The 18814-nt window shown below is 41.8% G+C and overlaps 1 protein-coding gene across 1 annotated transcript in view; it reads right to left on the minus strand.

Moving 5' to 3' along the window:
* Positions 1–18814, minus strand: part of EPRS1 (glutamyl-prolyl-tRNA synthetase 1) — a 327712-nt gene that overhangs the window by 171882 nt on the left and 137016 nt on the right. The window contains exons 13-16 of the mRNA XM_053712775.1: positions 15144–15254; positions 14573–14709; positions 7235–7442; positions 6412–6524 (exon numbers count right to left, since the gene is read on the minus strand). Of these exons, the coding sequence (XP_053568750.1) occupies positions 6412–6524; positions 7235–7442; positions 14573–14709; positions 15144–15254 (569 nt within the window). The remainder of the gene's footprint in view (positions 1–6411; positions 6525–7234; positions 7443–14572; positions 14710–15143; positions 15255–18814) is intronic.

Here is an 18814-nt window from a genome sequence, read left to right on the forward strand (position 1 = left end):
TCCAGACAGTGCCCCAACCTAGTAGGCTGGCGTCTGTTGTTACAATTGACCAGTCTGGCCTGCTGAATGGCATTCCCCTGGACAGATGTGGCCGATAAAGCCACCATAGAAGAGAATTTCTGGTCTCTTGATTCAGATTTAGAGTGTTGAATGGAATGAAGGACACGGCATGCATTTTGAAGTTTTGTTAACCTGTCCTCTGTCAGGTAAATCTTCATTTCTACAGAATCTATCAGAGTCCCCAGGAAGGGAACTCTTGTGAGTGGAAAGAGAGAACTTTTCTCTTCGTTCACTTTCCATCCATGCGACCTTAGAAATGCCAGTACTATCTCTGTATGAGATTTGGCAGTTTGAAAGCTTGAAGCTTGTATCAGTATGTCGTCTAAGTACGGAGCTACTGAAATTCCTCGCGGTCTTAGTACCGCCAGAAGAGTGCCCAGAACCTTTGTGAAGATTCTTGGAGCCGTAGCCAGTCCGAATGGAAGAGCTACAAACTGGTAATGCCTGTCTAAAAAGGCAAACCTTAGATACCGGTAATGACTTCTATGAATCGGTATGTGAAGGTAAGCATCCTTTAAATCCACTGTGGTCATGTACTGACCCTCTTGGATCATGGGCAAAATTGTTCGAATAGTTTCCATCTTGAACGATGGAACTCTTAGGAATTTGTTTAGGATCTTTAAATCCAAGATTGGCCTGAAGGTTCCCTCTTTTTTGGGAACTACAAACAGATTTGAGTAAAACCCTTGTCCTTGTTCCAACCGCGGAACTGGATGGATCACTCCCATTAATAAAAGATCTTGTACGCAGCGTAGAAACGCTTCCTTCTTTGTTAGGTTTGTTGACAACCTTGACAGATGAAATCTCCCTCTTGGGGGAGAGGATTTGAAGTCCAGAAGGTATCCCTGAGATATGATCTCTAACGCCCAGGGATCCTGAACATCTCTTGCCCAAGCCTGGGCGAAGAGGGAAAGTCTGCCCCCCACTAGATCCGGTCCCGGATCGGGGGCCCTCAATTCATGCTGTCTTAGGGGCAGCAGCAGGTTTTCTGGCCTGTTTGCCCCTGTTCCAGGACTGGTTAGGTTTCCAGCCTTGTCTGTAGCGAGCAACAGCTCCTTCCTGTTTTGGAAGTTGATGCTGCTCCTGCTTTGAAATTACGAAAGGAACGAAAATTGGACTGTCTAGCCTTGGCTTTGGCCTTGTCCTGAGGCAGGGCATGACCTTTACCTCCTGTAATGTCAGCAATAATCTCTTTCAAGCCGGCCCCGAATAAGGTCTGCCCTTTGAAAGGAATATTAAGCAATTTAGATTTAGACGTAACATCAGCTGACCAGGATTTCAGCCACAGAGCTCTGCGTGCCTGAATGGCGAATCCTGAATTTTTAGCCGCAAGATTAGTTAAATGTACTACGGCATCTGAAATAAATGAATTAGCTAACTTAAGGAATTTAAGTTTGTGTGTGATGTCATCTAGTGTGGATGATTGAAGCGTCTCTTCCAGAGACTCAAACCAAAATGCTGCTGCAGCCGTGACAGGCGCAATACATGCAAGAGGTTGCAATATAAATCCTTGTTGAACAAACATTTTCTTAAGGTAACCCTCTAATTTTTTATCCATTGGATCTGAAAAAGCACAGCTATCCTCCACTGGGATAGTGGTACGCTTAGCTAAAGTAGAAACTGCTCCCTCCACCTTAGGGACCATTTGCCATAAATCCCGTGTGGCGGCGTCTATTGGAAACATTTTTCTAAATATAGGAGGGGGTGAGAAAGGCACACCGGGTCTATCCCACTCCTTAGTAACAATGTCAGTAAGTCTCTTAGGTATAGGAAAAACGTCAGTACTCGTCGGTACCGCAAAATATTTATCCAACCTACACATTTTTTCTGGGATTGCAACTGTGTTACAATCATTCAGAGCCGCTAATACCTCCCCTAGTAACACACGGAGGTTCTCAAGCTTAAATTTAAAATTTGAAATGTCTGAGTCCAGTTTATTTGGATCAGAACCGTCACCCACAGAATGAAGCTCTCCGTCTTCACGTTCTGCAAACTGTGACGCAGTATCAGACATGGCCCTTGCATTATCAGCGCACTCTGTTCTCACCCCAGAGTGATCACGTTTACCTCTTAGTTCTGGTAGTTTAGCCAAAACTTCAGTCATAACAGTAGCCATATCTTGTAATGTGATTTGTAATGGCCGCCCAGATGTACTCGGCGCTACAATATCACGCACCTCCTGAGCGGGAGATGCAGGTACTGACACGTGAGGCGAGTTAGTCGGCATAACTCTCCCCTCGTTGTTTGGTGAAATATGTTCAATTTGTACAGATTGACTGTTTTTTAAAATAGCATCAATACATTTAGTACATAAATTTCTATTGGGCTCCACTTTGGCATTAACACATATAGCACAGAGATATTCCTCTGAATCAGACATGTTTAACACACTAGCAAATAAACAGCAACTTGGAAATACTTTACAAAGTAATTTACAAATAATATGAAAACGAACTGTGCCTTTAAGAAGCACAGAAAAATATTATAACAGTTAAAATAATTAAGTTATAGCATCAATCTTTGTCAGAATATACAGTTTTAGCAAAGGATTGTTCCCCTCAGCAAATGATAACTAACCCAGGCAGCAGAAAAAAAATACACAAATAAACTTTTTTTTTTTTTTTTTTTTTTTTTTTTTTATCACAGTCCATACAATCAGCACAGCTCTGCTGTAATGATTACTTCCCTCAAAAAAGGCTTTGGAGATCCCTGAACTCTGTAGAGATGAACCGGATCATGCAGGAAGAAAATGAATCTCTGACTGAGTTTTTTCTGATGCATAGTGAAAGCACCAAAATGGCCCCTCCCCCACACACATAACAGTGAGAGGGATCAGAGAACTGCTCTAATTTAAATCAAAACTATTGCCAAGTGGAAAAATAGTGCCCAAAACATTTTTTCACCCAGTACCTCAGAGAAAAAAACGTTTTTACATGCCAGCAAAAAAACGTTTTACCTCAATAATTAATTGTCATTTAAAACCTATTGCAAGTCCCTGCAAATTAGGTTAAGTCTATGTATACAGTCTAAAAACCAGAGAAGTATAAAATATACATACATGACAGCCTGATATCAGCTACATCTACTGCATTCAAGGCTGGGTTTACATTATAACGGTATGGCAGGATTTTCTCATCAATTCCATGTCAGAAAATAATAAGCTGCTACATACCTCTTTGCAGATTAATCTGCCTGCTGTCCCCTGATCTGAAGTTTGCCTCTCCTCAGATGGCCGAGAAACAGCAATATGATCTTAACTACTCCGGCTAAAATCATAGAAAAAAACTCAGGTAGATTCTTCTTCAAATTCTACCAGAGAAGGAATAACACACTCCGGTGCTATTATAAAACAACAAACTTTTGATTGAAGATATAAAAACTAAATATATCACCATAGTCCTCTCACACATCCTATCTAGTCGTTGGGTGCAAGAGAATGACTGGAGGTGACGTAGAGGGGAGGAGCTATATAGCAACTCTGCTGGGTGAATCCTCTTGCACTTCCTGTAGGGGAGCAGTTAATATCCCACAAGTAATGATGACCTGTGGACTGATCACACTTAACAGAAGAAATGGGAAATCTCCCCCTTGGGGGGGGGGGGGGAGTCTTTGAAGTCCAGAAGATATCCTTGGGACACAATTTCTAAAGCCCAGGAATCGTGAACATCTCTTGCCCAAGCCTGAGCGAAGAGAGAGTCTGCCCCCTACTAGATCCGGTCCCGGATCGGGGGCTACCCCTTCATGCTGTCTTAGAGGCAGCAGCAGGCTTCTTGGCCTGTTTACCTTTGTTCCAAGCCTGGTTAGGTCTCCAGACTGACTTGGATTGGACAGAATTCCCCTCTTGCTTTGCTGCAGGGGAAGCTGAAGCGGGACCACCCTTGAAGTTCCGAAAGGAACGAAAATTATTTTGTTTGGTCCTCATCTTATTTGTTTTATCCTGAGGGAGGGCATGGCCTTTCCCTCTAGTGATGTCTGAAATAATTTCTTTCAGTGTAGGCCCGAATAGGGTCTTTCCTTTGAAAGGGATGTTCAACAACTTAGATTTTGATGACAAATCAGCAGACCAGGACTTAAGCCATAACGTCCTGCGTGCTAAAATGGCAAAACCTGAATTCTTTGCCGCCAATTTAGCCATTTGGAAATTGGCATCTGTAATGAAAGAATTAGCCAACTTAAGGGCCTTAATTCTATCCATAATATCCTCTAATGGAGTCTCCACCTGGAGAGCCTCTTCTAGAGCCTCAAACCAGAAAGCAGCTGCAGTAGTTACAGGAACAATGCATGCAATAGGTTGGAGAAGAAAACCTTGATGAACAAAAATTTTCTTTAGGAGACCCTCTAATTTTTTATCCATAGGATCTTTGAAAGCACAACTGTCTTCGATAGGTATAGTTGTACGCTTAGCAAGAGTAGAAATAGCTCCCTCCACCTTAGGAACAGTCTGCCACGAGTCCTGTATGGTGTCAGATATGGGAAACATTTTCTTAAAAACAGGGGGGGGAGCGAACGGAATACCTGGTCTATCCCACTCCTTAGTAACAATAGTCACAATCCTCTTAGGGACTGAAAAAACATCAGTGTAAACAGGAACCTCTAAGTATCTGTCCATTTTACACAATTTCTCTGGGACCACTATAGGGTCACAATCGTCTAGAGTAGCTAATACCTCCTTGAGCAATAAGCGGAGGTGTTCAAGCTGAAATTTAAAGGCTGTCATATCAGAATCTGTCTGAGGGAGCGTCTTTCCTGAATCAGAAATCTCTCCCTCAGATAACAAATCCCTTACCACTACTTCAGAACATTGTGAGGGTATATCGGATACGGCTACTAAAGCGTCAGACGGCTCAGCATTTGTTCTTAACCCAGAGCTGTCACGCTTTCCTTGTAAACCAGGCAGTTTAGAGAAAACCTCTGTGAGGGTTTTATTCATAACTATGGCCATGTCTTGTAAAGTAAATGAATTTGACGCATTAGAGGTACTTGGCGTCACTTGTGCGGGCGTTACTGGTTGTGACACTTGGGGAGAGCTAGATGCTAAACCCTCATTTCCTTCTAACTGAGAATCATATATTGCAATATTTTTAAGTGCTAAAATATGCTCTTTATAATTTATAGACATATTAGTGCAAGTGGGACACATTCTAAGAGGGGGTTCCACAATGGCTTCTAAACACATAGAACAAGGATTTTCCTTGGTGTCAGACATGTTAAACAGGCTAGTAATGAAACAAACAAGCTTGGAAAACACTTTAATCAAAGAAAATAACACTTTAAACAAAAACGGTACTGTGCCTTTAAGAGAAAAAAAGCTGCACAAACTCTGCAAAACAGTGTAAAAAAGCAGTAAACAAAACTAAATTTTTACAGTAGCATCATAAAGCCTTAGTAACTTTGCACCACTATGCAAATAAACAATTAACCACTTAATGTAAAAACCGGATTGAAAAAACTTCAAAACCGGTAAAATAACGTTCAGCACCTTGCCACAGCTCTGCTTTGGCGCCTACCTGCCCTTTAGGAACGATTTGTGGGGAAAAAAACCTCTTTAGAGCCCTCAAATACAGCAGGAATCTCTGGAGAAGTAGCTGGATGCTTCTGAGGTAAATAAACTGTAAATAGGCCCCTCCCACCTCACTCGATGTTATGGGGCCTAAAAGAAACACCACAGAGTGTTATTAAACTAGCCATGTGGGTTAATAACCCTTAAACAAGCCACAAAGTCCCCTTAAAGTCCCTCAAAAAACTTTATATTTGTAATTAAACCAAAACATTTTTTCCTATTAGTGTCACCAGTAACTATGAGCCCTTTATGCAAGCTTGGATTCCTCTTTTACTGAATACAGCTTACCTTTCCCTCATGGGGATATTGCCAGCCTTTTCTAGAAATAACAGTCTGTCTAGAAAAAAATAGACTGACCATACCTTAATGCAGTTTAGCCTGCAAACTGTTCCCCCAACTGAAGTTTTCCTGTACTCTTCAGCCCTTGTGAGAACAGCAGTGGATCTTAGTTACAAAATGCTAAGATCATCATCCTCCTTGCAGAAATCTTCATCCCTTTTCTGCCAGAGAGTAAATAGTACACAACGGTACCATTTAAAATAAACTTTTGCTTGAGAAAATAAAAACTAACATTTTTGTCACCACACTCCCTTTGCCCTTCCTAGCAGTTAAGCAGGTAGAGAGAATGGCTGGGTGGTGGAGCTAAGGGAGGAGCTGTATGGACAGCTCTGCTGTGGGTGCTCTCTCTGCCAATTCCTGTAGGGATGGAGAATATCCCATAAGCATGGATGAATCCGTGGACTCGATACATCTTACAAGAGAAATTATAACAAATCTAGTTTGCTCTGTACCTGATAGGTTCATATGGTTCATCGCAGATGTAAAAGCCTCTTCTCTGAAGTTGGATAATATCACCTTTTTTAAGATTCTTAAGGCAAGGGTCCCCCAACATTAATTCTTCTTGCTATAAAAAAAAAAAAAAAAAGAAAATATTTAAAAAGTATAGAATTTTCTTTTTGTATAATAAATACCATATTAAATAAAACCGGAAAATTTTCAGAATACACAGACAAGCAACTTCTTATTAAAAGGGACAAGGAAGTCAATATTGTACTTAAGAGGTACACTTTAAACAGAAATAAATTAGGGAGGATGTTTTAAAGGGATATAAAACAGTCTCATAGTTGTAACAAAAAAAAATTAAACAGTGAGTTATAAATAATAGAAATCATTGCAACATGTATTATTCATCATTTAATTTTTTTTTTACTTAATTTCGGAAGTGTCCATTACTTCCTGCCACAATCCCTCAAGGGGGCTGCGGTTTCTAAAGGAAGGCAAAGGAGCGGCTTTTCCTTTGAATTGTTGTTAGGAAACATCCATAAAAGCTTCAGTAAGTTTACTGACCATGCTCAGCAGAGGACTTTTGCTGCAAAAAAAATAAACTTGTGTGACAGTAGAATGTTTGTGTTGCAATGGCAGCTCTCTTAGATAGCTGCAGGCAGTAACTACACTGAACATTTTTAAGAGCTTATTTAGCAAGTAAAAAAGCACTGTTTCATAAAATGTACATTTTTATCTGAATGATGAAAGTTCAAAGCTCAATATTGAGTTCGATGTCTCTTAAATATATCCTAAACCTCTCTGGAAATACCTAGATATAACTGGTGTTACCTTGCTGCTTCTGTTGATATACTGCTTGAAGTCTTCTTCTTTGCCCAGCACAGGCTTGGTGATTAGATGATCATAATTAACACAAGTTGTTGGGGTGAAGGGAGCCTGGGAAGTTTCGGCCAACCATGTTATCTTTGTAGTTTTTTTGTAATCCTTGTTTTCTAAATTTAGCTTGGCGTCAATAGACTGGATTTTGCCATTTGAATCCCTGTAGGAAATAAACAAGCATAAGACTGGATAAGTAATCGTAAGACAAGGAATTGGGAGAATTATTGGGAAGAGGTGAATTTTTATGTTCTAAAGCTATACTTCAATGTCAACTTCAGTACTGTGTTTTGAGAATCAACGGTCTTGTACAGTTCTGGGTATAAAAACTCTATTATATTGTGTAATCTCCTGTATATAAAAATAAAAAAAATATATATAAAAGCTTTCTGTAAATGTTCTCTATTTATCAATCCAAGATTGCCATCCCTGTATGACAAAGTGTATGGTTGTGTTGCCTCAGAATTAAACCCAAAAATGTTTCTTTTCTTATTCAGAAAGAGCATACAATTTAAACAACTTTCCAATTTACTTCTATTATCATATTTTTTTTATTTGCTTGTTATCCTTTGTTGAAAAGTAGGAAGGTAAATAAAGGAGTGTGCACGTGGTTGCAGTTCTATTTGGCAGCAGTTTAGCAACAATGTTATACATTAGCAAGAGAACTAGATGGCAGCACTATTTCCTGCCATGTAGTTCTCCAGACATATGCACGCTACCTATCTAGATACCTCTTCAACAAAGAACAAGAGAAGAAAATTTGATAATAGAAGTAAATTCAAAAAAAACTTTTATTCTCTAAATCATGAAAGAAAAAATGTGGGTTTCATGTCCCTTCAACTAAGACATTAAGGCACCATGCTGCAGTATGTAGCTAAAAACATAATTTATGCTTACCTGATAAATTTATTTCTCTTGTAGTGTAGTCAGTCCACGGGTCATCCATTACTTATGGGATTATATCTCCTTCCCAACAGGAAGCTGCAAGAGGATCACCCAAGCAGAGCTGCTATATAGCTCCTCCCCCCACACGTCATATCCAGTCATTCGACCGAAACAAGACGAGAAAGGAGAAACCATAGGGTGCAGTGGTGACTGGAGTTTAATCAAAATTTAAACCTGCCTTAAAGACAGGGCGGGCCGTGGACTGACTACACTACAAGAGAAATAAATTTATCAGGTAAGCATAAATTATGTTTTCTCTTGTTAAGTGTAGTCAGTCCACGGGTCATCCATTACTTATGGGATACCAATACTAAAGCAAAAGTACACGGATGATGGGACGGACAAGGCAGGAACTTTAAACGGAAGGAACCACTGCCTGAAGAACCTTTCTCCCAAAAATAGCCTCCGAAGAAGCAAAAAAGTGTCAAATTTGTAAAATTTCAAAAAAGTGTGAAGTGAAGACCAAGTTGCAGCCTTGCAAATCTGTTCATCAGAGGCCTCATTCTTAAAGGCCCAGGTGGAAGCCACAGCTCTAGTGGAATGAGCTGTAATTCTTTCAGGAGGCTGCTGTCCAGCAGTCTCATAGGCTAAACGTATTATGCTACGAAGCCAAAAAGAGAGAGAGGTAGCCGAAGCCTTTTGACCTCTCCTCTGTCCAGAGTAAACGACAAACAGAGAAGAAGTTTGACGAAAATCTTTAGTTGCCTGCAAATAAAACTTCAGGGCACGGACCACGTCCAGATTATGCAAAAGTCGTTCCTTCTTTGAAGAAGGGTTAGGACACAAAGATGGAACAACAATCTCTTGATTGATATTCCTGTTAGAAACTACCTTAGGTAAGAACCCAGGTTTAGTACGCAGAACTACCTTGTCTGAATTAAAAATTAGATAAGAAGAATCACAATGTAAGGCAGATAACTCCGAGACTCTTCGAGCCGAGGAAATAGCCATCAAAAACAGCACTTTCAAGGATAACAGCTTGATATCAATGGAATGAAGGAGTTCAAATGGAACACCTTGCAAAACGTTAAGAACTAAGTTTAAGCTCCACGGCGGGGCAACAGTCTTAAACACAGGCTTAATCCTAGCCAAAGCCTGACAAAAAGCCTGAACATCTGGCACTTCTGCCAGACGTTTGTGAAGAAGAATAGACAGAGCCGAAATCTGTCCCTTTAACGAACTAGCAGATAAGCCCTTTTCTAAACCCTCTTGTAGAAAAGACAATATCCTAGGAATCCTAACTTTACTCCATGAGTAACTCTTGGATCCGCACCAATATAAATATTTACGCCATATCTTATGGTAAATTTTTCTGGTAACAGGTTTCCGAGCCTGTATTAAGGTATCAATAACCGACTCCGAGAAGCCACGCTTTGATAGAATCAAGCGTTCAATCTCCATGCAGTCAGTCTCAGAGAAATTAGATTTGGATGATTGAAAGGACCCTGAATTAGAAGGTCCTGCCTCAGAGGCAGAGACCATGGTGGACAGGACGACATGTCCACTAGGTCTGCATACCAGGTCCTGCGTGGCCACGCAGGCGCTACCAAAATCACCGATGCTCTCTCCTGTTTGATCTTGGCAATCAGTCGAGGCAGCATCGGGAATGGTGGAAACACATAAGCCATGTTGAAGACCCAAGGGGCTGTCAGAGCATCTATCAGCACCGCTCCCGGGTCCCTGGATCTGGATCCGTAACAAGGAAGCTTGGCGTTCTGGCGAGACGCCATGAGATCCAGATCTGGTTTGCCCCAACGATGAATCAGTTGAGTGAAGACCTCCGGATGAAGTTCCCACTCCCCCGGATGAAAAGTCTGGCGACTTAGAAAATCCGCCTCCCAGTTCTCCACGCCTGGGATGTAGATCGCTGATAGGTGGCAAGAGTGAGACTCTGCCCAGCGAATTATCTTTGAGACTTCCAACATCGCTAGGGAACTCCTGGTTCCCCCTTGATGGTTGATGTAAGCCACAGTCGTGATGTTGTCCGACTGAAATCTGATGAACCTCAGAGTTGCTAACTGAGGCCAAGCTAGAAGAGCATTGAATATCGCTCTTAACTCCAGAATATTTATTGGGAGGAGTTTCTCCTCCTGAGTCCATGATCCCTGAGCCTTCAGGGAATTCCAGACTGCGCCCCAACCTAGAAGGCTGTCTGTTGTTACAATCGTCCAATCTGGTCTGCGAAAGGTCATCCCTTTGGACAGATGGGGCCGAGAAAGCCACCATAGAAGAGAATCTCTGGTCTCTTGATCCAGATTTAGTAGAGGGGACAAATCTGAGTAATCCCCATTCCACTGACTGAGCATGCACAATTGCAGTGGTCTGAGATGCAGGCGCGCAAATGGTACTATGTCCATTGCCGCAACCATTAAGCCGATTACTTCCATGCACTGAGCTACTGACGGGTGTGGAATGGAATGAAGGGCACGGCAAGTATTTTGAAGCTTTAATAACCTGGACTCCGTCAGGTAAATTTTCATCTCTATAGAATCTATAAGAGTCCCTAGGAAGGGAACCCTTGTGAGTGGTAATAAAGAACTCTTTTCCACGTTCACCTTCCACCCATGCGACCTCAGGAACGCCAGAACTATCTCTGTGTGAGACTTGGCAATTTGAAAACTTGACGCTTGAATCAGAATGTCGTCTAGGTACGGAGCCACCGCTATGCCTCGCGGTCTTAGCACCGCCAGAAGAGAGCCCAGAACCTTTGTAAAGATTCTCGGGGCCGTAGCTAACCCGAAGGGAAGAGCTACAAACTGGTAATGCCTGTCTAGGAAGGCAAATCTTAGGTACCGATAATGATCTTTGTGAATCGGTATGTGAAGGTAGGCATCCTTTAAGTCCACTGTGGTCATGTATTGACCCTCTTGGATCATGGGTAGGATGGTTCGAATAGTTTCCATTTTGAATGATGGAACTCTTAGGAATTTGTTTAAGATCTTTAGGTCCAAGATTGGTCTGAAGGTTCCCTCTTTCTTGGGGACCACAAAGAGATTTGAGTAAAATCCTTGCCCTTGTTCCGTCCGCGGAACTGGGTGGATCACCCCCATTAATAAGAGGTCTTGTACACAGCGTAGAAACGCCTCTTTCTTTATTTGGTTTGCCGATAACCTGGAAAGATGAAATCTCCCTCGTGGAGGAGAAGCTTTGAAGTCCAGAAGGTATCCCTGAGATATGATCTCCAACGCCCAGGGATCCTGGACATCTCTTGCCCAAGCCTGGGCGAAGAGAGATAGTCTGCCCCCCACTAGATCCGATTCCGGATAGGGGGCCCTCTCTTCATGCTGTCTTAGGGGCAGAAGCAGGTTTTCTGGCCTGCTTGCCCTTGTTCCAGGACTGGTTAGTTTTCCAGCCCTGTCTGTAATGAGCAACAGTTCCTTCCTGTTTTGGAGCGGAGGAAGTTGATGCTGCTCCTGCCTTGAAGTTACGAAAGGCACGAAAATTAGACTGTTTGGCCTTTGATTTGGCCTTGTCCTGAGGAAGAGTATGACCCTTACCTCCAGTAATGTCAGCAATAATTTCTTTCAAGCCGGGCCCAAATAAGGTCTGCCCTTTGAAAGGAATATTAAGCAATTTAGATTTAGATTTAGAAGTCACGTCAGCTGACCATGATTTAAGCCATAGCGCCCTGCGCGCTTGGATGGCGAAACCAGAGTTCTTAGCCGTTAATTTGGTTAAATGCACAACAGCATCAGAAACAAATGCGTTAGCTAGCTTAAGTGCTTTAAGCTTGTTCATAATTTCATCCAATGGAGCTGTGCGAATGGCCTCTTCCAGAGACTCAAACCAGAATGCCGCAGCAGCAGTGACAGGCGCAATGCATGCCAGGGACTGTAAGATAAAACCCTGTTGAACAAAAATTTTCTTAAGGTAACCTAATTTTTTAACCATTGGATCTGAAAAAGCACAACTATCCTCCACCGGGATAGTGGTACGCTTAGCCAAAGTAGAAACTGCTCCCTCCACCTTATGGACCATCTGCCATAAGTCCCGTGTGGTGGCATCTATTGGAAACATTTTCCTAAATATAGGAGGGGGGGGAAAAGGGCACACCAGGCCTATCCCACTCCTTGCTAATAATTTCTGTAAGCCTTTTAGGTATAGGAAAAACGTCGGTACACACCGGTACTGCATAGTATCTATCCAGCCTACATAATTTCTCTGGAATTGCAACCGTGTTACAATCATTCAGAGCTGCTAATACCTCCCCTAGCAGTACGCGGAGGTTTTCAAGCTTAAATTTAAAATTAGAAATCTCTGAATCCAGTCTCCCTGGATCAGATCCGTCACCCACAGAATGAAGCTCTCCGTCCTCATGTTCTGCAAATTGTGACGCAGTATCAGACATGGCTCTCCTATCATCAGCGCGCTCTGTCCTTAACCCCAAGCAATCGCGCTTGCCTCTTAATTCTGGCAATTTAGATAATACTTCGGTCATAACAGTAGCCATGTCTTGCAAAGTGATTTGTATGGGCCTCTCTGATGTACTTGGAGCCACAATATCACGCACCTGAGCGGGAGGCGAAGGTACTGACACGTGAGGAGAGTTAGTCGGCATAACTTCCCCCTCGTTGTCTGGTGATAATTTCTTTACATGTTAAGATTGACTTTTATTTAAAGTGACATCAATGCATTGAGTACACAAATTTCTATGGGGCTCCACAGTGGCCTTCAAACATAGTGAACAAACAGATTCATCTGTGTCAGACATGTTTAACAGACTAGCAATGAGACTAGCAAGCTTGGAAAATACTTTGAGATAAATTTACAAGCAATATAAAAAACGCTACTGCGCCTTTAAGAAGCACAAAAGGCTGTCACAGTTGAAATAACAATGAAACAAATTAGTTATAGCAACCAAAATTTCACAGTAAATGAATTAAGTTAGCAAAGGATTGCACCCACCAGCAAATGGATGAATAACCCCTTAATACCCAAAAACGGATATCAATTTAACAAATAACGTTTTTATCACAGTCAAACACACTGTCACAGGTCTGCTGTGACTGATTACCTCCCTCAAAATGAATTTTGAAGACCCCTGAGCTCTCTAGGGACGTCCTGGATCTTGGAGGCTGAAGTAGGAAGACTCTGACTGAATTTTTACTGCGCAACAAAAGCGCCAAAATAGACCCCTCCCACTCATATTACAACAGTGGGAAATCTCAGTTAACTGTTTCTATGCAGAAATAAACGTTAGCCATGTGGAAAAATCATGCCCCAATAAGTTTTATCACCAAGTACCTCACAAAAAACGATTAACATGCCAGTAAACGTTTTGAACATTTAAAGATTATGAAGTGTTATTAATAAGCCTGTTACCAGTCGCTTTTACTGCAGTTAAGGCTCAAACATTACTTCAGCATTAACAGTATTTTCTTAGTCAAATTCCATTTCCTAGAAAAATACTTCAGTGCACATACACTCATCAGCCTAATACCTGTCGCTACCACTGCATTCAAGGCTGTACTTACATTACATTGGTAACAGCAGTATTTTCTAGTCAATTCCATTCCTTAGAAAAATAATTTACTGCACATACCTCGTTTGCAGGGGGGCCCCGCATGCTATTCCCCTTTCTGAAGTTACCTCACTCCTCAGAATGTGCGAGAAACAGCCAGTGGATCTTAGTTACTTCTGCCAAGATCATAGAAAACGCAGGCAGATTCTTCTTCAAATACTGCCTGAGAACAAACAGCACACTCCGGTGCCATTTAAAATAACAAACTTTTGATTGAAGACATAAACTAAGTTTAAAAAACACCACAGACCTCTCACAACGACCTATCTATGTTGAGTTGCAAGAGAATGACTGGATATGACGTGTGGGGGGAGGAGCTATATAGCAGCTCTGCTTGGGTGATCCTCTTGCAGCTTCCTGTTGGGAAGGAGATATAATCCCATAAGTAATGGATGACCCGTGGACTGACTACACTTAACAAGAGAAATATCAAATATAAATAGAGAAATGTTTAGTCTGTAACCATTATGGTCTACAAGGATCTGTCCTCTTACGTATCCTGAATTATTATTTCCACAAAAATGTCCCTATTGTACAATTAAATCATATACCAACTTAACAAATGAGTCATTTTACACACAAGTGAAGTGTGTTCACAAATGAGTTCACGTAAAAAATATTCTTTCCTAGAGATTTGCTTAAACCATACATAGATCAAAATGAGGTGTTAAAACTGATTTTGTTTAACAAAACTGAAAAGGTACAAGAGACAATTTCAGTAAATCTAAAGGGTTTTTATATTGACAAATGTCAGCTAAATATCTTAACCAATCAAGAGTAGCTGGAGATAAGGATCTGCAATTTTTCAATATGGTACTATTCCTTACCGGTTTATTTTAGTGATGATAATGTTCCCCCAGTTTATAAAGGTAACTGTTTCTCCTTCAGACAACGTCTCAGCATCAGCACCATCTATGAGAACTTTGGAACCATACCACACTGGTTTCATGCCAACCTCTGCATTCTGTATCAGGACATGCGGGGCGGAAATCATCATAAATAGGTACACAGTATAAACAACAAAATCACTACTGCCATTATCGAGTATCAGTAATATTAATGGGTTCTAATTCATAGCAATAGGTAACAAGTTCTAATTATATATGCATTTGAGCTAGGCATACAATATAAACAGATAAAGCATATTCCAAAGTTTCCATTTAGTAAAGTGATTTAGTTCTGTCAAGTCAAACAAGACATGTACAGTGGTAAACAGGACATTGCAGAAAAAAACATTTTCCATCAACCAAACAATTAAACGTTGAGGATTTTATGTTCCATTTAAATAAGATGGATATCTAGATATCATAATGAAGGAAACAATCCAGAGACTATGATTATTATTATTTTTTGATAAACACTGCAAACATATACAAAGTAAACAAATGCATTAAGGACCTTTGGATGTTTGGCTACTTCCGTTACGCCTTCTTCTGCATCAGGAATGTTGACTGTGATAACTTGGTTTTTGGAAAGAGCGGTGTATCTAGGGGCAACCGGGTCTATGACCTATTGGAATCAAAAACAAGACATTCTGACACAGCTCAATTATAGGGGGAAATTTCCGTCAACATAAATAGTGTGACATTAACTGGTCTTTTGTATATTACTTAATATCAATGTATTTTCAGTAATATAATGATCAGGACCCTGGCTAGTTCCCACGCTCATCCTACATGGTCGCTATGTCAGTTATGGTGTAAGGAGATATGCTACAGCAACTTCTTACAAGAGAAGCAACCAAGTCACCAGTAAATGTTATTGAAATGTGTGTTTGGCAACACATTTTCCCTCCAGATTGGTTTTTATTGTGACAACATGATGCCAAAAAAATTGAATTAAATATAGATAAATATAAGTCAGAATGAATATGTATTTCTTGCACATCTGCTCCTCTGAGTATATGTAGCAATATTTGTTTTACCATTAATATATTATCATGCAAACAGTCTAAAAAAACGGCACAATTTGCTTGTCCATCACTGCATGACTACTCACGTCACGTGGACACATTACTTAATCTGACCACTCCGCATTATCATTTTTCTCATACAGAATGTCCAAGACTACCTCTTTTAAAAATGTAAAATGTATCTATAATGTGTCTTTAATTAAAATGATATTTAGATAAAATCTTACATACATTTGTTGTTTTTTTACCTTTTTGGCCATAGCTACTACAGCATATATTAAGCTTAGTAACATAACAATAGAGAAGGGAAAAACAGTGACATGTGCAGGGAGCCAGGAGTAAAGCTAAATGATCAGTGGCTTCTGAGGATTGATAATTATAGGTGACCTCATAAATAAAAGAAACTAATTGGAATACGCTATACAGTGCTTTTTAGGCTCTTTAAACATAGCAATATAAAATTGGAGAAAGCTAAGGCCCTGCTTTAAGCACTCCATTTGATTCACTCTCTTTGGGCCTAATTCTTTAAAGCTCTCTTGTCTGGCAAAATAACCAACAAGTCTCATCAGTACAGTGAGATTCCTCAAAGAATTTTATAAAAAGCTCATTCTAGCTTGAGGGCTGTCTCTCGCTCTCTAGCCAAGGATCTGGATGAAAGACACATTCCCTACAATATAATCCTAATAAAGAAGTTTGTGTGATCCTTAGAATGCATGTCAGAGCCAAGAATACCACCACATCCTTGTAAAGGAAACAAAAAACATGGTTCTTTATAACCTGTACAACTACACAGTGCCGCTAATGTACTCCTCCCTGACATCCTAGTGACAGTGCCGATAATGTACTCCTCCCTGACACCCAAGTGACAGTGCCGCTAATGTACTCCTCCCTGACACCCTAGTGATAGTGCCACTAATGTACTCCTCCCTGACACACTAGTGACAGTGCTGATAATGTACTCCCTGACACACTAGTGACAGTGCCGCTAATGTACTCCCTGACACACTAGTGACAGTGCCGCTAATGTACTCCCTGACAAACTACTGGCAGTGCCGCACACATGTAGTGCTGCTTATTTACTTCCTGACACACTACTGGCAGTGCCGCACACATGTACTGCAGCTTGTTTACTGCCTGACACACTACTGACGGTGCCGTACACATGTACTGCTGCTTATTTACTTCCTAACTGCCTACCACTCGCACACATGTACTGCTGCTTATTTACTTCCTGACACACTACCGGCAGGGCTGCTTATTTACTTTCTGACATACTACTGGTAGTGCCGCACACATGTACAGCTGCTTATTTACTTCCTGATACACTACCCGCAGTGCTGCTTATTTACTTTCTGACATACTACCGGCAGTGCCGCACACATGTACTGCAGCTTGTTTACTGCCTGACACAACCGGCAGTGCTGCTTATTTACTTCCTGACACACTACTGACAGTTCTGCACACATGTACTGCTGCTTATTTACTTCCTAACTGCCTACCACTCGCACACATGTACTGCTGCTTATTTACTTCCTGACACTACCGGCAGTGCTGCTTATTTACTTTCTGACATACTACCGGTAGTGCCGCACACATGTACTGCTGCTTATTTACTTCCTGACACACTACCCGCAGTGCTGCTTATTTACTTCCTGACACATTACCGGCAGTGCCGCACACATGTACTACTGCTTATTCACTTCCTGACACACTACCCGCAGTGCTGCTTATTTACTTCCTGACACATTAACGGCAGTGCCGCACACATGTACTGCTGCTTATTCACTTACTGACACACTACCGGCAGTGCCACACACATGTACTGCTGCTTATTTAATTCCTGACACACTACCCGCAGTGCTGCTTATTTACTTCCTGACACATTACCGGCAGTGCCGCACACATGTACTGCTGCTTATTTACTTCCTGACACACTACCCGCAGTGCTGCTTATTTACTTTCTGACATACTACTGACAGTGCCGCACACATGTACTGCTGCTTATTTTCAGACACACTACTGGCAGTGCCGCACACATGTACTGCAGCTTGTTTACTGTCTGACACACTACTGGCAGTGCCGCACACATGTCCTGCAGCTTGTTTACTGTCTGACACACTACTGGCAGTGCCGCACACATGTACTGCTGCTTATTTACTTCCTAACTGACTACAACTCGCAAACATGTACTGCTGCTTATTTACGTCCTGACACACTACCGGCAGGGCTGCTTATTTACTTCCTCACACACTACTGACAGTGCCGCACACATGTACTGCTGCTTATTTACTTCCTAACTGCCTACCACTCACACACATGTACTGCAGCTTATTTACTTCCTGACATACTACCGGCAGTGCCGCACACATGTACTGCAGCTTATTCACTTCCTGACACACTACCGGCAGTGCCGCACACATGTACTGCAGCTTATTCACTTCCTGACACACTACCGGCAGTGCCGCACACATGTACTGCAGCTTATTCACTTCCTGACACACTACCGGCAGTGCCGCACACATGTACTGCAGCTTATTCACTTCCTGACACACTACCGGCAGTGCTGCACACATGTACTGCAGCTTATTCACTTCCTGACACACTACCGGCAGTGTCGCACACATGTACTGCAGCTTATTCACTTCCTGACACACTACCGGCAGTGCCGCACACATGTACTGCAGCTTATTCACTTCCTGACACTACCGGCAGTGCTGCTTATTTACTTCCTGACACACTACTGGCAGTGCCGCACACATGTACTCCAGCTTATTTACTTCCTGACACATTACCGGCAGTGCCGCACACATGTATTGCTGCTTATTTACTTCCTGACACACTACTGACAGTGCCGCACATATGTACTGCTGCTTATTTACTTCCTGACACACTACTGGCAGTGCCGCACACATGTACTCCAGCTTATTTACTTCCTGACACATTACCGGCAGTGCCGCACACATGTATTGCTGCTTATTTACTTCCTGACTACAACTCGCACACATGTACTGCTGCTTATTTACTTCCCCACACACTACTGACAGTGCCGCACATATGTACTGCTGCTTATTTACTTCCTAACTGCCTACCACTCGCACACATGCACTGCTGCTTATTTACTTCCTAACTGCCTACCACTCGCACACATGCACTGCTG

Source organism: Bombina bombina, chromosome 4, assembly GCF_027579735.1.
Source record: "Bombina bombina isolate aBomBom1 chromosome 4, aBomBom1.pri, whole genome shotgun sequence".
Classification (NCBI taxonomy): Eukaryota; Metazoa; Chordata; class Amphibia; order Anura; family Bombinatoridae; genus Bombina; species Bombina bombina.